This window comes from Erinaceus europaeus, chromosome 18, assembly GCF_950295315.1.
Source record: "Erinaceus europaeus chromosome 18, mEriEur2.1, whole genome shotgun sequence".
In the NCBI taxonomy this organism is placed as follows: domain Eukaryota; kingdom Metazoa; phylum Chordata; class Mammalia; order Eulipotyphla; family Erinaceidae; genus Erinaceus; species Erinaceus europaeus.
Genome location: NC_080179.1, coordinates 73,879,087 through 73,896,498, shown reverse-complemented (window position 1 = coordinate 73,896,498; position 17,412 = coordinate 73,879,087). Strand labels below are relative to the sequence as shown.

At 49.3% G+C, this 17,412-nt stretch overlaps 2 protein-coding genes across 11 annotated transcripts in view; both read left to right on the top strand.

The window, feature by feature from the left end:
- Nucleotides 1-3,736: 3,736 nt before the first annotated feature.
- The window catches only part of POLR2D (RNA polymerase II subunit D), a 129,316-nt gene continuing 115,640 nt past the window's right edge, over nucleotides 3,737-17,412 (top strand). Inside the window, exons 1-4 of one of the 3 annotated variants that reach the window (XR_009546009.1) lie at nucleotides 3,737-3,860; nucleotides 8,465-8,645; nucleotides 11,034-11,129; nucleotides 12,857-13,147. Coding sequence is in view for 2 of the 3 variants with exons in the window: in XM_060178167.1 (XP_060034150.1) it covers nucleotides 3,788-3,860; nucleotides 8,465-8,645; nucleotides 11,034-11,129; nucleotides 12,857-12,935 (429 nt within the window). In the remaining variant the exon portion in view is untranslated. Of the gene's footprint in view, nucleotides 3,861-8,464; nucleotides 8,646-11,033; nucleotides 11,130-12,856; nucleotides 13,279-17,412 lie in introns of those variants that run through there. The other 2 variants (XM_060178167.1, XM_060178168.1) reach the window with 2 other exon arrangements.
- Nucleotides 16,255-17,412, top strand: part of WDR33 (WD repeat domain 33) — a 137,546-nt gene continuing 136,388 nt past the window's right edge. For 3 of the 8 annotated variants that reach the window (XM_060178161.1, XM_060178160.1, XM_060178158.1), the window contains exon 1: nucleotides 16,259-16,437. The gene's annotated coding sequence lies outside the window, so the exon portion shown is untranslated. Of the gene's footprint in view, nucleotides 16,438-17,412 lie in introns of all 8 variants that reach the window. The other 5 variants (XM_060178163.1, XM_060178164.1, XM_060178159.1 and 2 more) reach the window with 4 other exon arrangements.

Sequence of the window (17,412 nt, the reverse complement as noted above, 5' to 3'; positions counted from 1 at the left end):
TAGTCCACATGTTGACTCAAGAGACCCCGGGAGTGGGCCAGCTAGTTAGTTGCGCACTGAGTTAAGTGCACATAGTACAAAGCACAAGGACCCACACAAGGACCCAGGTTCAAGCACCCAGCGACCACAAGTTTCACAAGTAAAACAGGTCTGCAGGTGTCCATCCTCCTCTCTGTCTTCTCCTCCTCTCAATTTCTTTCAACAACAACATCAATGACAATAATAATAACCACAACGATGAGAAAACAACAAGGGCAACAAAAGGGGAAAATATGGCCTCCAGGAGCGGTGGGTTCATGGTGCAGACACCGAGCCGCAGCAGTAACCCTGGAGGCAAGATAATAATAATAATAATAATAATAATAATAATAATAATAATAATAATAATAGGAAATGGGGTGAGTCATCATGGAAGACCCTAAGGAGATCACAGGGGGAATGACTATAGAAGGTGGCAGCGGGGGTCAGGGGGAGTCACACTAGGGATTGTGTGTGGGGACCCCAAGGGGAGTGATCACAGGGTGATTATGGGGCTGCACCAGGAGTGACCGCAGGCAGGGACTAGATGGCCTTGCGCACTGTAATGTGTCAGCTTAACCAGGTGGACCACAGCCTGGGCCCCACTTTTTTTTTTTTTTTTTTTTGCCTCCAGGGTTATCACTGAGGCTCAGTGCCTGCACTACAAATGCACTGCTCCTGGTGGCCATTTCCTCCCCTTTTTTTTTTTTGGATAGGACAGAGAAATTGAGAGAGGAGGGAAAGATAAGAGTGGAGAGAGGAAGATACCTGCAGACCAGCTTCACCACTTGTGAAGTTTTCCCCCATCAGGAGGGGACCAGGGACTTGAACTTGCATCCTTGAGCACTGTACTGTGTGCACTTAGCCAGGGGTGCCACCACCTGGCCCCATATATTTCCTCTTTATTTATTTGTTTGTTTGTTTTTCAGCTCTGGTTTATGGTGGTGCAGGGGATTGAACCTGGGACTTCGGAGCCTCAGGCATGAGCTTGAGATAGCATAACCATTATGCTGTCTCCCCCACCCTCCTCTTTATTTTTATTTTATTATTTATTTGAAACATTTTATTTTAACTTTATTTATTTAATTTGATAGTACAGAGAGAAACTGGGAGACGGATGGTAGGGAAAAAAGACACCTCCGGCACGGCTCACCGACTGTGAAGCTTTCCTTGTAGGTTTTGTTTTGTTTTGTTTTTTCTGTTATAGTTTTCTGATTCCCAGACTTCCTGATACTTGATATTGGAAACCGACTACGTGTTACCTTTGCAGTTACCCTTGAAAAATATGTTTTGCTTGTTACGTGTCTACAAAGTACATTCTTCTGACTAATAGAAGCCACCAAGCCTGCATTTCAGGCTCTATCCTGTTATCACAAAACCCTGCTCTAAGGTGAAGTCTAGGTGTCTCAGAAATTTCTGCCCACAGGATTTGGATTGCCATAGCAGCTGCTGCCCTAAGCGTCTGGAGACTGTGATGAAGTGACTGGAATCAACCCCATTTTTTTTTTTTTTTTTTTTTGCCTCCAGGGTTATTGCTGGGGCTCAGTGCCTGCATTACGAACCCATTGCTCCTGGAGGCCAGCCACTTTTTTCCCCATTTGTTGCCCTTGTTGTTGTAGCCTTGTTGTGATTATTATTGTTGTTGTTATTGCTGTCGTTGTTGGATAGGCCAGAGAGAAATGGAGAGAGGAGGGGAAGACAGAGAGGGGGAGAGAAAGACAGACACCGGCAGACCTGCTTCACCGCCTGGGAAGCGACTCCCCTGCAGGAGGGGAGCCGGGGGCTCGAACCAGGATCTTTACTCTGGTCCTTGTGCTTTGCACCATGTGCGCTTAACCCACTGAGCTACTGCCTGACTCTCAGTTTGAGCATTCTTAATTACCCTGATGTTTTCTCTCTTAGAATTATTATTATTGTTATTATTATTATTATTATTTGCCTCCAGGGTTATTGCTGCGGCTCATTGCCTGCACCACGAATCCATTGCTCCTGGAGACTAATTTTTTTCCTTTCTGTTGCCCTTATTGTTTTATCATTGCTGTGATTATTATTGTTGTTGTTTTTATTGATGTAGTTGCTGTTGGATAGGACAGAGAGAAATGGAGGAGAGGAAGACAGAGAGGGACAGAGAAAGACAGACATCTGAAGACCTGCTTCACCACCTGTGAAGCGACTCCCTATGCAGGTGAGGAGCCAGGGGCTTTGCACTACCTGCGCTTAACCTGCTGTGCTACCACCTGACTCCTGAAAACTTAATTTTTTAATCATCTTTATTTATTTATTGGATAGAGACAGTCAGAAGTCAAGAGGTAAGGGAGGGATAGAGAGGGTGAGAGACAGAGAGACACCACTTGTGAAGCTTTCTCCTTGAAGGTGGGAATAGGGGCTCGAACCTGGGTCCTTGTGCACTGTAACATGTGAGCTCAACCAGGTGTGCCACCAACTGGTCCCCTGCAGAAGACTTTTGTGTCATGTATGAGGCTGTGAGGTCCCAGGTTTAATCACCTGCACTACCATAAGCCAGGGTTGAGTATTACTCTGGTCTCTCTCTCTCTCTCCATTTATCTTTCTCTCTGTATCTCTTTTTTTCATTAAAACCAGAGCAAGAATCGTAGTTTAAATACCTAAACAATGTTCACCTCTGTGCCAATCAGCGTGCTCTCATTATTTCCTTTACTGTACAACCATCTGTTCTCATTTAATTGAAAATGGCCCCATTTTTCATGTGCTTACTTTTCTACGCATCATTCAAATGTGTGGAGCATCTGTCCCAACAGATGTGTTAATGGTCCGTCTGTCATTGTTCTGTGCTCAGCGATGCAGCATAATCCACTGCAAATTAATTACTGCTTCCCCAGCAGAGGGAGAAATAGAGCTGCCCAGCTCTGGCATAGGTAGTGCTGGGGACTGAACCTGGGGCTTTGTAGTCTTTGGGATCAAAATACATTTAAATAATCATTAACATTTTCTTCACCATCCCTTTATTTTTATTCTTATTAAAACAAATTTCTGGGGGGCCGAGTGGTGGCGCGCCTGGTTGAGCGCACATGTTACAATGCACAAGGACCCAGGTTCGAGCCCCCGTCACCCCCTGCAGGGGGAAAGCTTTGCCAAGTGGTGAAGCAGGGCCGCAGGTGCAGGTGTCTCTCTGTCACCCACTTTCCTTTCAATTTCTGGCTGTCTCTATCCAACAGATAAATCTTCTTCTTCTAGCGTTTGCCCTTCTTCCGTAGCCAGTCAACAGCGTCAGGTTGAGCCTGATGTCAAGTTTCGAGACCTCCTTTGAATCTGGAGAGGTGGCAGTCGTTGACTATGTGGGTCATAGTCTGGAGCGCCGAGTGGCATGATGAGGACGGGGAGAGAAAGAGAACTGAAGACTGCTTCACCATGGTAACCTGTGCGCTCACCAGGGCGGCACCATCCGCCCCCCTATTTGTATTTATTTTTTTGTGCCAGAGCACTGCTCAGTTTTGGCTCATGGTGGTCTCAGGGCTTGAACCCCAGACTTAGGAGACTCAGCATGCGCAATGCCAGAGTCCCCATCTGTCTCACCCCTCCCGGGACACGCCCACCCGCGTCATCAGCACGTCTCCCAGGACACGCCCACAACAGGGCGCGCCCTCTCATTGGGCACGTCCCAGCAAGGACACGCCCACAACAGGGCACGCCCTCTCATTGGGCACGTCCCAGGAAGGACACGCCCACAAACAGACCGCGCGACCGTTGGCTTCCGCTTCCGGCCGTGCTGAGTGCGGCGCCGGGCTCCGTCATGGCCGCCGGTTGTAGCGATCCGCGGGCCGGGGACGTGGAGGAGGATGCCTCCCAGCTCATCTTTCCCAAAGGTCGGTTGCCCTGGCCCCGCTGCTCCGAAATCCTGCAGGTGCTTCGCGGCTTAGGCCCCCGGTGACCAGAGGGCTGCGGGGCGGGGAGATGGCGGAGCCCGGCGGGAGCGGGGCGGCCGCGCTCGGTGCCTGGAGCCGGTGCAGCCCGCCTGTCACCGCGCCTCCACGTCGCCCCGCACCGCCTTCCACTGTCGTTTGTGCTCTTAACATTTATTGTCGTGGGAGTCGGGCGGCGGCGCAGCGGGTTGAGCGCAGGTGGCACGAAGCGCAGGGACCGGCGTGAGGATCCCGGTTCGAGCCCCGGCTCCCCACCTGCAGGGGCGTCGCTTCCCGGGCGGTGAAGCAGGTCTGCAGGTGTCTGTCTTTCTCTCCCCCTCTCTGTCTTCCCCTCCTCTCTCCATTTCTCTCTGTCCTATACAACAATGACAACAACAACAATAATAACTACGACAGTAAAACTAGGGCAACAAAAGGGAATTTAAAAAATAGATCTTTTTTTTTTTGTTTTTGCCTCCAGGTTTTTGCTGGGGTTGAGTGCCTGCACCATGAATCCACAGCTCCTGGAGGTCTTCCCCCCCTTTTGTTGCCCTTGTTGTAGCCTTGTAGTTATTGTCGTTATTGACGTCGTCGTTGTTGGCCAAGGCAGAGAGAAATGGAGAGAGGAGGGGAAGACAGAGAGGGGGAGAGAAAGACAGACACCTGCAGACCTGCTTCACCGCCTGGGAAGCGACTCCCCTGCAGGTGGGGAGCCGGGGGCTCGAACCCGGAGCCTCACTCCGGTCCCTGCACTTTGTGCCACCTGCGCTTAACCCGCTGCGCCACCGCCCGACTCCCGCTGTTATATAATTTAAGTGGTGATTTTTGGTAGGTTACAAGATTTCCAGAACTTTCCTTTACTTACCGGAGCGCTGCTCAGCGCAGGCTTAGGGCGATGCTGGGAATTGAACCTGGGGACTGAGAGCCTCAGGCTTGAAGGTGTCTCTCTCCCCAGCCGTGAGATTACAGCGTACACACGGCACTCAGCCCCGCCAAGCTGTGTCCCCACCACCCCGCCTCCCAAAGGCGACTGCTATGTTTCTCAAGTCTCAGAAAGTTTTCTTGCTTCCAGGTAACGACAGATCTTAATCAGTAATAGCTGTTGCAATGGGAAAAAAAATAATACAATTGTAGACTGAACTCCGCAGGGTTTTTTTTTTTTTTTTTTTTTTTTTTCCCCTTCCCCAAGTCGTCACTGGGTATTTTAAGCCAAGATTGAGAAAATAGCGACTAAGTAGAATCACAAAGTTGACAAAATTGCAAAAGCGGGAAAGAGGATTTGTTCTGTTTTGAAACCCATTTGCGTTTGTGAATCTGGAGCTTTCCCCTGCAGGTCAGGATGGAGCCTTGAACCTGGGTCCTTGTGCACTGTAATGTGTGTGCCACCACCTGGCTCCTCTCTCTCCCTCTCTCCCTTCCCCTTCTCAATTTCACTGCCTATAAAAAAAATTATATATATAACCAGAACACTGCTCAGCTCTGGCTGCTGCTGCTGGGAACTGAACTTTTTTTTTTTTAATGTTTTATTTCTTTATTAATGAGAATGACACGAGAAGAGAAAGAACCAGACATCACACCGGTATATGTGCTGCCGGGCGTTGAAGTTGGGACCTCATGCTTGAGGGTTCAGTGCTTTATCCATTGTGCCACCTCCCAGATCATATGAACTTTTTTTTTTAATGTTTTATTTTATTTTAATTAGAGTAGATACAGAGAGAGGAAGAGATCAGAACACCGCTCAGTTCTGCCTTCTGGTGGGGATTGAACCTAGGAACTAACTCAGAGCCGCAGGTTTGAAAGGCTTTTACAGAACCATTATGCTGTCTCCCCTGCCCGGGACTGAACTTTTTGATTGACTTTGGAGACTTAGGTATGAGAGTCTCTTTGCATAACCATTGTTCCCTAAATAAAGATCACAACCACAACCACAGTATAGTGAAATCCCACAGCTTTTCACTCTGAGGCAACTCCTGTAAACAGCTACAGTATTGATTCTTCCAAAGTCATTCATTTCAGAGCTATATGCGTAGTTATTTCATCCAGTTACAGAAGTGGAATTTGATGTGTGTTTCCCAGCACCTGCCCCCCAGTGTGTAGCAACTGAAACAGTGCAGGGCCGGGTGGTGGTGCGCCCAGTGGCATGCACACATCACCCTGCACACGGACCTGGGTTCACGCCCCGAGTCCCTACGGGGTGGGGAAAGCCTTGCAGGCAGCAAGGCACTGCTGCAGGTGTCTGTCTCCCCTGTGTCTCCTGCCTCTCTCTTGCTTTGTCTCTATCCAACAGAGAAATGAAGCACTAAGGAAAACGAAGTGTAGAACTAGTGTTAAGGGAGTGAATTTATAAGCCTGTGTAAACTAAGGGAATAGAGTTTTTGGTTGCTTTCAATTTTGAAATTAAGGCTTAGGATAATGCTATTCTTTTTTTTTATTAATTTTTTTCTCTTTTTTTTATTGGGGAATTAATGTTTTACATTCAACAGTGAATACAATAGTTTGTACATGCATAACATTTCCCAGTTTTCCATATAACAATACAACCCCCACTAGGCCCTCTGTCATCCTTCTTGGACCTGTATTCTCCCCACCCACCCACCCCAGAGTCTTTTACTTTGGTGCAATACGCCAATTCCAGTTCAGGCTCTACTTGTGTTTTCTCTTCTGATCTTGTTTTTCAACTTCTGCCTGAGAGTGAGATCATCCCATATTCATCCTTCTGTCTCTGACTTATTTCACTCAACATGAATTTTTTTTTTTTAAAAGATTTTATATATTTATTTATTTATTTTTATTTTTTTTTTTAATTTTTTATTTAAGAAAGGATTAGTGAACAAAAGCATAAGGTAGGAGGGGTACAACTCCACACAATTCCCAACACCCAATCCCCATAACCCACCCCCTCCCCTGATAGCTTTCCCATTCTCTATCCCTCTGGGAGCATGGACTCAGGGTCGTTGAGGGATGCAGAAGGTAGAAGGTCTGGCTTCTGTAATTGCTTCCCCGCTGAACATGGGCGTTGACTGGTCGGTCCATACCCCCAGTCTGCCTCTCTCTTTCCCTAGTAGGGTGTGTCTCTGGGGAAGCTGAGCTCCAGGACACATTGGTGGGGTCTTCAATCCAGGGAAGCCTAGCCAGCATCCTGGTGGCATCTGGAACCTGGTGATTGAAAAGAGAGTTAACATATGAAGCCAAACAATTTGTTGAGCAATCATGGATCCCAAGATTGGAATAGTGGAGAGGAAGTGTTAGGGAGGTACTCACTGCAAACTCTAGTGTAGTCCTGCTTTCAGGTATATATTTTGCAGTAGTTTATGGATACGTGTGCACATAAGCTCTCTCTCACAGAAACTGGTGTATATCTAGGTTATGGGACTTTGTTGGAAAGTGAACTACCTGAGATGGAATTAGAGTGTACTATTAAAGGAAAGGTCTCACCCGAGTAATGAAGCTGAAGGGTTGTCATTCCACACGTGAAGTCTCTGGATACATTCTGGGGTGAAGCATGTTGAGGTAGCAATCGTTGCTTTGGTTAGGTTGTGATCGGCGGATGCACTATTATTTGGTTTGGATTGGGAGATGCATACGGGAAAGTGGGCCCTATCCAAGGGTTCCAGGACTGGGGGAAGTAGGGGCTCTATAGTGAAGATGTGAGGTTCCTGCTGTCTTAGGGTTCAAAAAGACAATCGATAGTTAATATTATCATCACATTATTTGTTAATTGGGTTAACTTTGAAAAGTCCCTTTGTTATGGTTTCCTGGACAGTACCCAGTATCTTGTATATAGCTGTGCTATTGGAAGCTTCTAATCTACTTGGTCTAGGCTTTTGAGAGAGTCCGCATATCAAATACACAGCCTATATATTAAAAAGATTCAGTTTGTCTTTTGAGAAACTTTGAGACATACAATTGATTTCCCCCTCTCATATTAATTAACTACTGATTTATATGTCTACATTTTGCTAGGAGTGTACATAAACACCATTCCCACCACCAAAGGACTGTGACCCATCCCTCCCACCCACTCCCACCCCCCACTGGCCCAGGAAGCTACATGCCTACCCCTCACCACTGGGTTTTTACTTTGGTGCCCTACTTAGATTTTATATATTTATTAATGATAGAGTTAGGAGGAGAGAGAAAGAACCAGCCATTACTCTGATACATGTGCTGCCAGGGATTGAACTCATGACCTTGTGCTTAAGAGTCCAATGCTTTATCCTCTGTGCTACATCCTGGACCAACATGAATTTTTCAAGGTCCATCCAAGATTGGCTGAAAACAGTGAAGTCACCATTTTTTATAGCTGAGTAGTATTCCATTGTGTATATATAGACCACAACTTGCTCAGCCAACGCTATTATTTTGTAGCATATTTAGGTCACATTCTTTTGAGAAACTGTTAGTCCCAGTGAATTGAGTCCGACTGTCTCACAGACTGCATTGTGCCTCGTGTACGTGAGTCGTGAGATTTTCTGTAGGGGCTCAGACTTGCTGTTGGTCTCAAAGACAAGAGCCAACATTTAGAAGCTGGAGGAGGATTTCTCAGACGCTGTAAATGCTTCTCACAGAGTTTGAAACAGCCGAGACACTGCTAAATTCTGAAGTCCACATGCTTCTGGAGCATCGGAAGCAGCAGAACGAGAGTGCGGAGGACGAGCAGGAGCTCTCCGAGGTCTTTATAAAGACGCTCAACTACACAGCCCGCTTCAGCCGCTTCAAAAACAGAGAGACCATCGCCAGCGTCCGTAGGTGAGTAATACAAGTTTGTTTGTTTATTCCCTTTTGTTGCCCTTGTAGTTTTATTGTTGGTGTTATTGATGTCATCCTTTGTTGGATAGAACACAGAGAAATGGAGAGAGGAGGGGAAGACAGAGAGGGGGAGAGAAAGACAGACACCTGCAGACCTGCTTCACTGCCTGTGAAGTGACTCCCCTGCAGGTGGGGAGCCGGGGGCTCGAGCCGGGATCCTGATTGGAGGTCCTTGCGCTTTGCGCCACGTGCGCTTAACCCGCTGCTGCCGCCCGCCTCCCGTAATAGAAGTTTTTATTACTACAAGCTGCTGTTACCTACTGGTAAAGTGCTTTCTTTCTTCCCTACTTGTGAGCATCAAGCGCGGATTTATTGTAGTCAAACATTGTCTTTGTAGGGCAGAGGGGTGGAGAGCATACTGGTTATGCAAAGAGACTCTCATGTCTGAGGCTCCAAAGTTCCAAGTTCAATACCCTGCACCACCATAAACCAGAATTCTGGTCAAAACAATGTCTTCTGTCAGGTTTTAAAACACCTCTTATGTGGTCCGGGAGGTGGCACAGTGGTAAAGCTTTGGACTCTCAAGCATGAGGTCCAGAGCTTGATCCCCGGCAGCACATGTGCCAGAGTGATGTCTGGTTCTTTCTCTCTCCTCCTATCTTTCTCATAAATAATTAAACAAAAAACAAAAAACATCTCTTACAAGGCTAATTTACTATTTTCTTTTTTCTTTTTTTTACCAGAGCGCAGCTCAGCTCTGTTTGTGGTGCTCCAGGGGATTAAGCCAGGGACTTGGAGCCTCAGCTCCAGAGACTCTTTGCATAACCACTAAGCCATCTACCCCTGCCCCAAGGCTGAAATTCTTAGGATACCTTCTTTGTACTCCCCATTCCAGTTATTTTCCCAAGGTAACTACTGCTAGTCTGCCAGGTCTTTTTCTATGTGTTCACATGCAAATCCGAAAACCTTTTTCTTTTTCTTAAGATTATTTATTAATGAGAAAGAGAAGAGAAAGAACCAGACTTCTGGTACATGTGCTGCCAGGGATTGAACTCAGGACCTCATGCTTTAGAGTCCAATGCTTTATCCACTGCGCCACCTCCTGGACCACACTTTTTTTTTTTTTTTTAATTTGATAGAGAAATTTATAGGGGAGGGAGGAATAGAGATGGAGAGAGACACTTGCAAACCTCCTTCATTGTTCATCATTGCAGCGAGTGGAGAGTGGGGCTTGAAATGGAGTCCTTGAGCATAGTGCTATGTGCGCCGAACTGTGTGCACCACCACTGCCTGGTCCCCTTGAAAACCTTTTTCTTTTAAGTTGTCTTGTTACAATTCCAAAGAATTGGATGTTTTATCTATGTAGTTGGCATTAAAATAAATTAATCCTGTATTTATTATTGGGTAGAGACAGAGAGAAATTGAGACGGGAGGGGAAGATACAGAGGGGGAAAGAGGGCCAGTTGGTGATGCGCCTAGTGAAGCGCTCACAGTACAGTGTGCACGGAGCTGGGTTCAAGCCCCTGGTCCCGGCCTGCGGAGGCTGTTGGTGACTGTCAGTCTCTTTCCCTTTTTCTTTGCTCCCTTCTCAGTTTCTCTCTGTCTCTAATTTTCCCTTTTTCCTTCCACGTTTCTCAGTTTCTCTCTGTCTCTAACAAATAGTTGAAAAAATTACTTATTTTTTAAATTGAGAGGGAAAGGATAGACAGGGACACACCTGCAGCGCTGTTTCACCAGACCGTGAAACTTACCTACGGCAGGTTGGGACTGTGGGCTAGAACCTGGATCCCTGTGCACTGTAATGTGTGTACGAAACCGGGTGCGCCACCACCTGGCCCCTGTTCTTTCTTCTTCTTTTTTAAATATTTATTGATTCCCTTTTGTTGCCCTTGTTTTATTGTTGTAGTTATATTATTATTGTTGTTGATATCTTCATTGTTGGATAGGACAGAGCGAAATGGAGAGAGGAGGGGGAGACAGAGGGGGAGAGAAAGACAGACACCTGCAGACCTGCTTCACCGCCTGGGAAGCGACTCCCCTGCAGGTGGGGAGCCGGGGGCTCGAACCAGAATCCTTATGCCGGTCCTTGTGCTTCGAGCTTTGTGCCACGTGCGCTTAGTCTGGTGTGCTACTGCCCAGCCCCCGGCCCCTGCTTGCTGTCTCTCTACCTTTGTTCTCCTTCCTTGCTTTTACGCCCAGAGCACTGCTCAGCTCTCCCTTATGGGTTGGCTTGGGATGAACTTTAGGATCTTTGTTGCCTCAGGCATGGAAGTCTTTTTCTGTAATGATTTTTTTTTTTTGGTATAATGATCATGCTATCTCCTTAGATCGTGATTTTGTTTCCTATTCATCATTTTAATTTTGTTTTTATTTTCTGCTTATGATCAGCTTGTTGCTCCAGAAAAAGCTTCATAAATTTGAGTTAGCGTGTTTGGCCAACCTTTGCCCAGAGACTGCTGAGGAGTCCAAGGCTCTGATCCCAAGGTTAGTAACAGTTTTGATTCAGTCCTATGTGGATCCAAAAATGCCTGCAAGTACTTTGATTGTTTCATGAAAGTCTTGGACGACAGCTGTGCATTACCCCTCGAGTAGATTTCTTAGGTGTGTATATTTCAGATCTGGTAAGAGGTGGTGCAGTACTAGTCACAGAACTGCCTTACACTACCAGTAGCCAGAGCTGGTGGAAGATCAATGCGGCCAGGAGTCAGCGGTAGCGCAGCGGGTTAAGCGCACGTGGCGAGAACCGCAAAGACCGGCGTAAGGATCCGGGTTCGAGCCCCCGGCTCCCCACCTGCAGGGGAGTCGCTTCACAGGCGGTGAAGCTTGTCCGCCGGTGTCTTTCTCTTCCTGTCTTTCCCTCCTCTCTCCATTTCTCTCTGTCCTATTTAACAACAGTGACATCAGTAACAACAAGAACAATAATTACAACAATAGTAAAAAAAAACACAAGGGCAACAAAAGAGAAAAAAAATGGGGCCAACAGAGCTCAGGGATGTGGGTTTGAACCCTCAGCATCATCACGGGAGAACTTGCAGCGGGGACAGCTTTATGAATGAGAGTGGTGTTTTGGTGTGTCTCCTCTGACTCTGAAATGAAAAAGGGGTGGAATAGTAAGTCCACTAGGAGTGGTGGATTCACCCATGTGAAAAGCCCTGGTGGGGAAAAACATTTGCACAGGAGACTGCAGGAGTGATGCAGTGGTCGGTTGCCTGCACGTAGCTACTTGGGAGCTGATGCAGTGGATAAAATGTCGGACTTTCAAGCATGAGGACCCATGTTCATTCCCTAGCTGTGAGTGTACCATCATGATGGTCTGGCTCTTCTTTTTTTTCCCTCCAGGGTGATTGCTGGGCTCGGTGCCTGCACCATGGATCCACCGCTCCTGGAGGCCATTTCCCCCCGCTTGTTGCCCTTGTTGTTGTAGCCTGGTTATTATTGCCACTGTTGATGTTCATTGTTGGATAGGACAGAGAGAAATGGAGAGAGGAGGGGAAGACAGAGAGGGGGAGAGAAAGACAGACACCTGCAGACCTGCTGCACCGCCTGGGAAGCGACTCCCCTGCAGGTGGGGAGCCGGGGGCTTGAACTGGGATCCTTATGCCGGTCCTTGCGCTTCGCGCCACCTGCGCTTAACCCGCTGCGCTACCACCCAGCTCCTACTCCATTGTTTTTAAATGGAAGGAAACAGTAGTAGGTGTCAGTGTCTAGGGACAAATGGGGCTGGGGAAGATGTTGGCAAAAGATGAGAAGGCTGGGGGGAGGGCAGAGGTAGATAGCACAATGGTTATGCAAAGAAACTCTCGTGCCTGAGGCTCGAAAGTCCCAGATTCAGTCCCTTGCACTACCATAAGCCAGAGCTGAGCAGTGCTTTGGTAAAAAACATAACAAAACACACAAACACACAAAGATGAAGGGAATTGGGCAGTAGCACAGCAAGTTAAGTGCAGGTGGCGCAAAGCGCAGGTCTGGCATAAGGATCCCGGTTCGAGTCCCCGGCTCCCCACCTGCAGGGGAGTCGCTTCACAGGCGGTGAAGCAGGACTGCAGGTGTCTGTCTTTCCCCCTGTCTTCCCCTCCTCTCTCCATTTCTCTCTGTCCTATCCAACAACAACTACAACAATAAAAAAAAAAAAAAAAAAGATGAAGCCAATGAGGGGTATGGGGAATATTGCCAGTCGTTAAGACACATTTTTGTTGGCTTTCTCCTTGTAGCCTGGAGGGGCGATTTGAGGATGAGGAGCTACAGCAGATCCTCGATGACATTCAGACCAAGCGCAGCTTCCAGTACTGATCTTCAGGCATCTCTGTGCCGCCGTGGGAGCCGTAAGCCCAAGGACAGCACCAGCAATGTTCGGACTCATTTGCACAGAAACTTTTGGCTAGAAAACCACAGCCGGCTCTTGATTTAGGTTGCTGTTTCTAACCTGAGTGATGGACAGCCATGTCCTGGTAACTGTGGGGAGGATTGAGGCCTCCTGAACTTACTTCTCGGAAAGGCTGGTGGTGTGATGTGCAATGAAGCTACACACGTCATTCATTGTCTTCTCCCCTAGTTTGTGGTCCCTCTGTTATTTTTATGTAACAGGTGTAGAAACAGATCTCATCTACGTGCAAAAGAAAAATCAGTAGAAGTATTGTTTGAGATTCTTTTATTTTAAATCATTGTTATGGGAGTGGTGGTGGTGAATGGTTTACAGTACTGCACATGGGTCGTGGGTGCAGTTACTCATCCTCCCCTGAAAAGCCTTTGTAGAACACTCTCCCTCACAGCTTAAGTAATTTTTCATCATCTGTTTGATATTCTTTTTAAAAAAATTTTTTTTTGATTTTATTTATTTTCCCTTTTGTTGCCCTTGTTTTTATTGTTGTTACAGTTATTACTGTTGTCGTCGTTGTTAGATAGGACAGAGAGAAATGGAGAGAGGAGGGGAAGACCGTGAGGGGGAGAGAAAGACAGACACCTGCAGACCTGCTTCATCGCCTGTGAAGTGATTCCTCTGCAGGTGGGGAGCAGGGTGCTCGAACCGGGATCCTTATGCTGGTTCCTGTGCTTCATGCCACGTGCATTTATTTATTTATTACAATGTTGTGTGTGCGCCATTTTTTTTTTCTTTTTAAAAATATTTTATTCTCGGAAGAAGGGCAAACGCTAGAAAAAGAAGAAGATTCATGAGACACATAGGAAGAGAGAAAGAACCAGACATCACCGTGGTACATGTGCTGCCGGGGACTGAACTCAGGACCTCATGCTTGAGAGTTCAATGCTTTATCCACTGCGCCACCTCCCAGACCACAGCCACATACATTTAACCCGCTGCGCTACCGCCCGATTCCCATGTTTGACATTCTTAAGGATGATGGAGAGAGAACCTTGGCATTATTGTGCACATCCCCAGGAAATGGGGAGACCCGCCAATGAAAGCAATCACATGTGAAGGTTACTGTGATAAGTCATTTGGGGCCATAACTTTGAGGGAGATTGGTACTTGACCTTTGTTTTCCTTAGACTTTCCTCACAGTTGAAGTATGTGGTCCTACGTTATCCACTTCATTATTCCTAATTTTTTTGGCCCAGGTTCAAGTCCCCCCCCCCCCCCCTTCCCATCTGCAAGGGGCAAGCTTCATGAGCTGTGCTGGAAGAGTCTCCCTCTGTCTCCCCTTCTCTCAATTTCTCTGTAGGCTACATGTGAGGGTTCAAACACCTTGGAGGACACCTGAATGGGGCTCGCTGGGGCATTCAATTCAAACCCAAGCCTTGTTAGCTAGCAGTAGGTGTTCATAGGGGGGCCTATCAGAAAGGAATAAAGGTAGAAAAAAAAAAGGAAAAAAAAAAAAAAGGAATGAATGTCGTGGTTCTTCCTGGGCCACTAAGTGAAGTCACTTGATTTGAGACTCGTTAGGGGGAGGAGGGATATATGTCTGTTGTTTATTATCTGCTGGGCAGAGACACACATACCTGCAGAACTGTTTCACCTGACAGGTTTGGGGACTGAGAGGCTTGATCCTGGGTCCTTGTGCATAGCAGCACAGGCTTAATCAGCAGTGCCACTGCCTGGCCTCTGAAAATATTGTAATAACCAAGCATTCTAGCTTTGGTTTCTCTCTCTCTTTTTTATTTCTTTTTCTATTTATTTCTTTTCCCTTTTTTGGTTGCTGTTGTTTTTCTAGCTTTGGTTTTTCTAAGAGAAAATGTCTGTTTTCTTCACATGCCACAGAAAGAGGCTCTGTCTTTGAAACACTTGTTCCTTTAAAGTGAGTTTATGACACAGAGGAAAACTGGAACAAATTCGTTGCTTTTAAAGGTGGGGGGCTGGGGGCGGGGGACACCTGGTTGAGCACAAAATGCGCAAGGTCCCAGGTTCAAGCCATCAGTCCCTACCTGCAGGGACTAATAGATGATTAGAAGCAGATTTCTGTGGTCCGGGAGGTGGCACAGTGGATAAAGCATTGGATTCTTAACCATGAGGTCCCGAGTTTGATCCCCAGCAGCACAGGAACCAGAGTGCTGTCTGGTTTCTTTCTCTCCTCCTATCCGTCTCATGAATAGATAAATAAATTCTTTAAAAACAAAAAAAGATTTATATTTAAATCCTCAGGTATTAAGTCCCCAAAACAACTCAGAATTAAGAGGACTGCCATGCCCCAGAGGTTCCAGCTTTAACCCCCCCACACCATAGGGCCATAAACCAGAGTGAAAGTCTTGGTTCTGCAGAGAGACTCACATGACTGGGGCTCCAGTGCCCCAGGTTCAGTCCCCCCGCCCACCATAAACCAGAGCCGGGCAGAGATTCTCATGCCTGCCAGTCAAGGCACCAGCCTTAAATCTCCAGCGCCACCATAAGGAGCCCGAGCTCTGTCGAGAAATAAAGGAGGGGGCAGCGGGGTGGCACACCTGGTTGAGACACTCCTCGCTATGTGCAAGGACCCGAGTTCAAGACGCGTCGCCGCCTACAGGCTGGAGGCTTCACGAACAGTGAAGCAGGGCTGCAGGTGTCTTCCTCCCTACCTGCCCAGTCTAAATTTCCATCTCCATCCATGTAAGTAAGAACTAATTACAAAAACAGGTTAAGGGGGCCAGGCGGTGGCGCACCTGCTTAAGCACATACATTATGGTGCAAAGACCCGGGTTCAAGTCACCGGTCCCCACCTGCAGAGCTGCATGTGTCTCTCTCTCTCTCTCTCTCGCCCCCTCCCCTCTCAATTCCTCCCTGTGTCTATCCAATAATAAATGAAAGAAGTCAAACAGTGACACCGTGGAGCGCAGCCCCCGTCTGCCCGCCCCTCCTCCCCCTGGCCTGCCTGCCCGCGTACACACGCCACTCCGTAGCCTGCCGCGCCCGTCCCGGATAAAGCCATTTCGCTCTCAAATTCTGGCGACTGCGCTGTGGGTGGGAGCACGAACGGGAGCCCAGCGCGTGAAGAAAGCGCCCCGGCGCCGCACGCCTCGCACCACGGCCCCAACTCACCAAGCGCCGGGTCCGCCGCCGACAACAGAGACCAGCGGGGGAGCCTCCGGCCCCGCCCCCTCCCCGGCGCACATGCGCACAAGGCGCCGGGGAGGGGGGCGGGGCGAGGCCCTGGCGGCCCGACGCGCCGTGACGTACCGCGGTACGTCGGAGCGTGATGACGCATCCGCGTGCGCTCGGTGGCTCGCCGGGGAAGATGGCGGCTGCTGCTTTGGGGGAGAGGGCTTAAGAGGGGCGGAGGCAGGGGCCGCGCAGGAGCGACATTCCGCTGGGGGAAGACGGACGCTCGGCCTGCCGTTCGTTGGGAGCCCTGCTCGGCGCCCGACGGTAAGCGCGGCGGCAGCGCGGGGCGGCTCGCCTGCAGCAGGCGGCCGCGCTCCGCCATTTTCAGGCCCGGCCGTTGCGTGCTTTGGGGGCCTGCAGGGGCGTCTGGGGCCGGGTCGGAGGAGCTGCGAGCATCGGCCTCGGGGGGCCGCCTGGAGGCTGGCGCGGGTTTCTGGGCGGGGGGCGCGGGGAGGACGGCGTGGCGAGGCCTGACGGAGCCGGTGGCGGCGGGAAGGACGGAGGTGGAGGCGGCCCGGCCCGGCCCGCGAAGCCCCGAGGACGTCGCGCCGGGATGCGGGCGGGGGGCGCCGGGGCGAGCGAGGCGCTGGGAAGCCGCCGCAGGCCGCGCGGCTGCGTGTTATCTATCGCCGCTCGAAATGGGCCTCTAACCCTCTTCCAGGGGGCGGCCGGCCGGACGGACGGACCGACACGCCGGCACGCTGGGAGCCGTCGCTGGTCTGTGCGTTCGTGCTCCCTGCACGTGTCTTTTTGCGAACTCCCTAATTTACATCCCCGACTGCACAGCGACTCTCTCTGATCAGGCAACGCTGCTGCTGCTGCTGCTGCTGCTGCTGCTGCTCCTCCTCCTCCTCTCCTCCTCCACCTTCTCTCCTCCCTCCTCCTCCTCCTCTCCTCCTCCTCCTCCTCTCCTCCTCCTCTTCCTCCTCCCTCCTCCTCCTCCTCTCCTCCTCCTCCTCTTCCTCCTCCCTCCTCCTCCTCCTCTCCTCCTCCTCCTCCACCTTCTCTCCTCCCTCCTCCTCCTCCTCTCCTCCTCCTCCTCTCCTCCTCTTCCTCTTCCTCCTCCCTCCTCCTCCTCCTCTTCCTCCTCTCCTCCTCCTCTTCCTCCTCCCTCCTCCTCCTCCTCTCCTCCTCCTCCTCCCTCCTCCTCCTCCCTCCTCCTCCTCCTCCTCCACCTTCTCTCCTCCCTCCTCCTCCTCCTCTCCTCCTCCTCCTCCTCTCCTCCTCCTCCTCCACCTT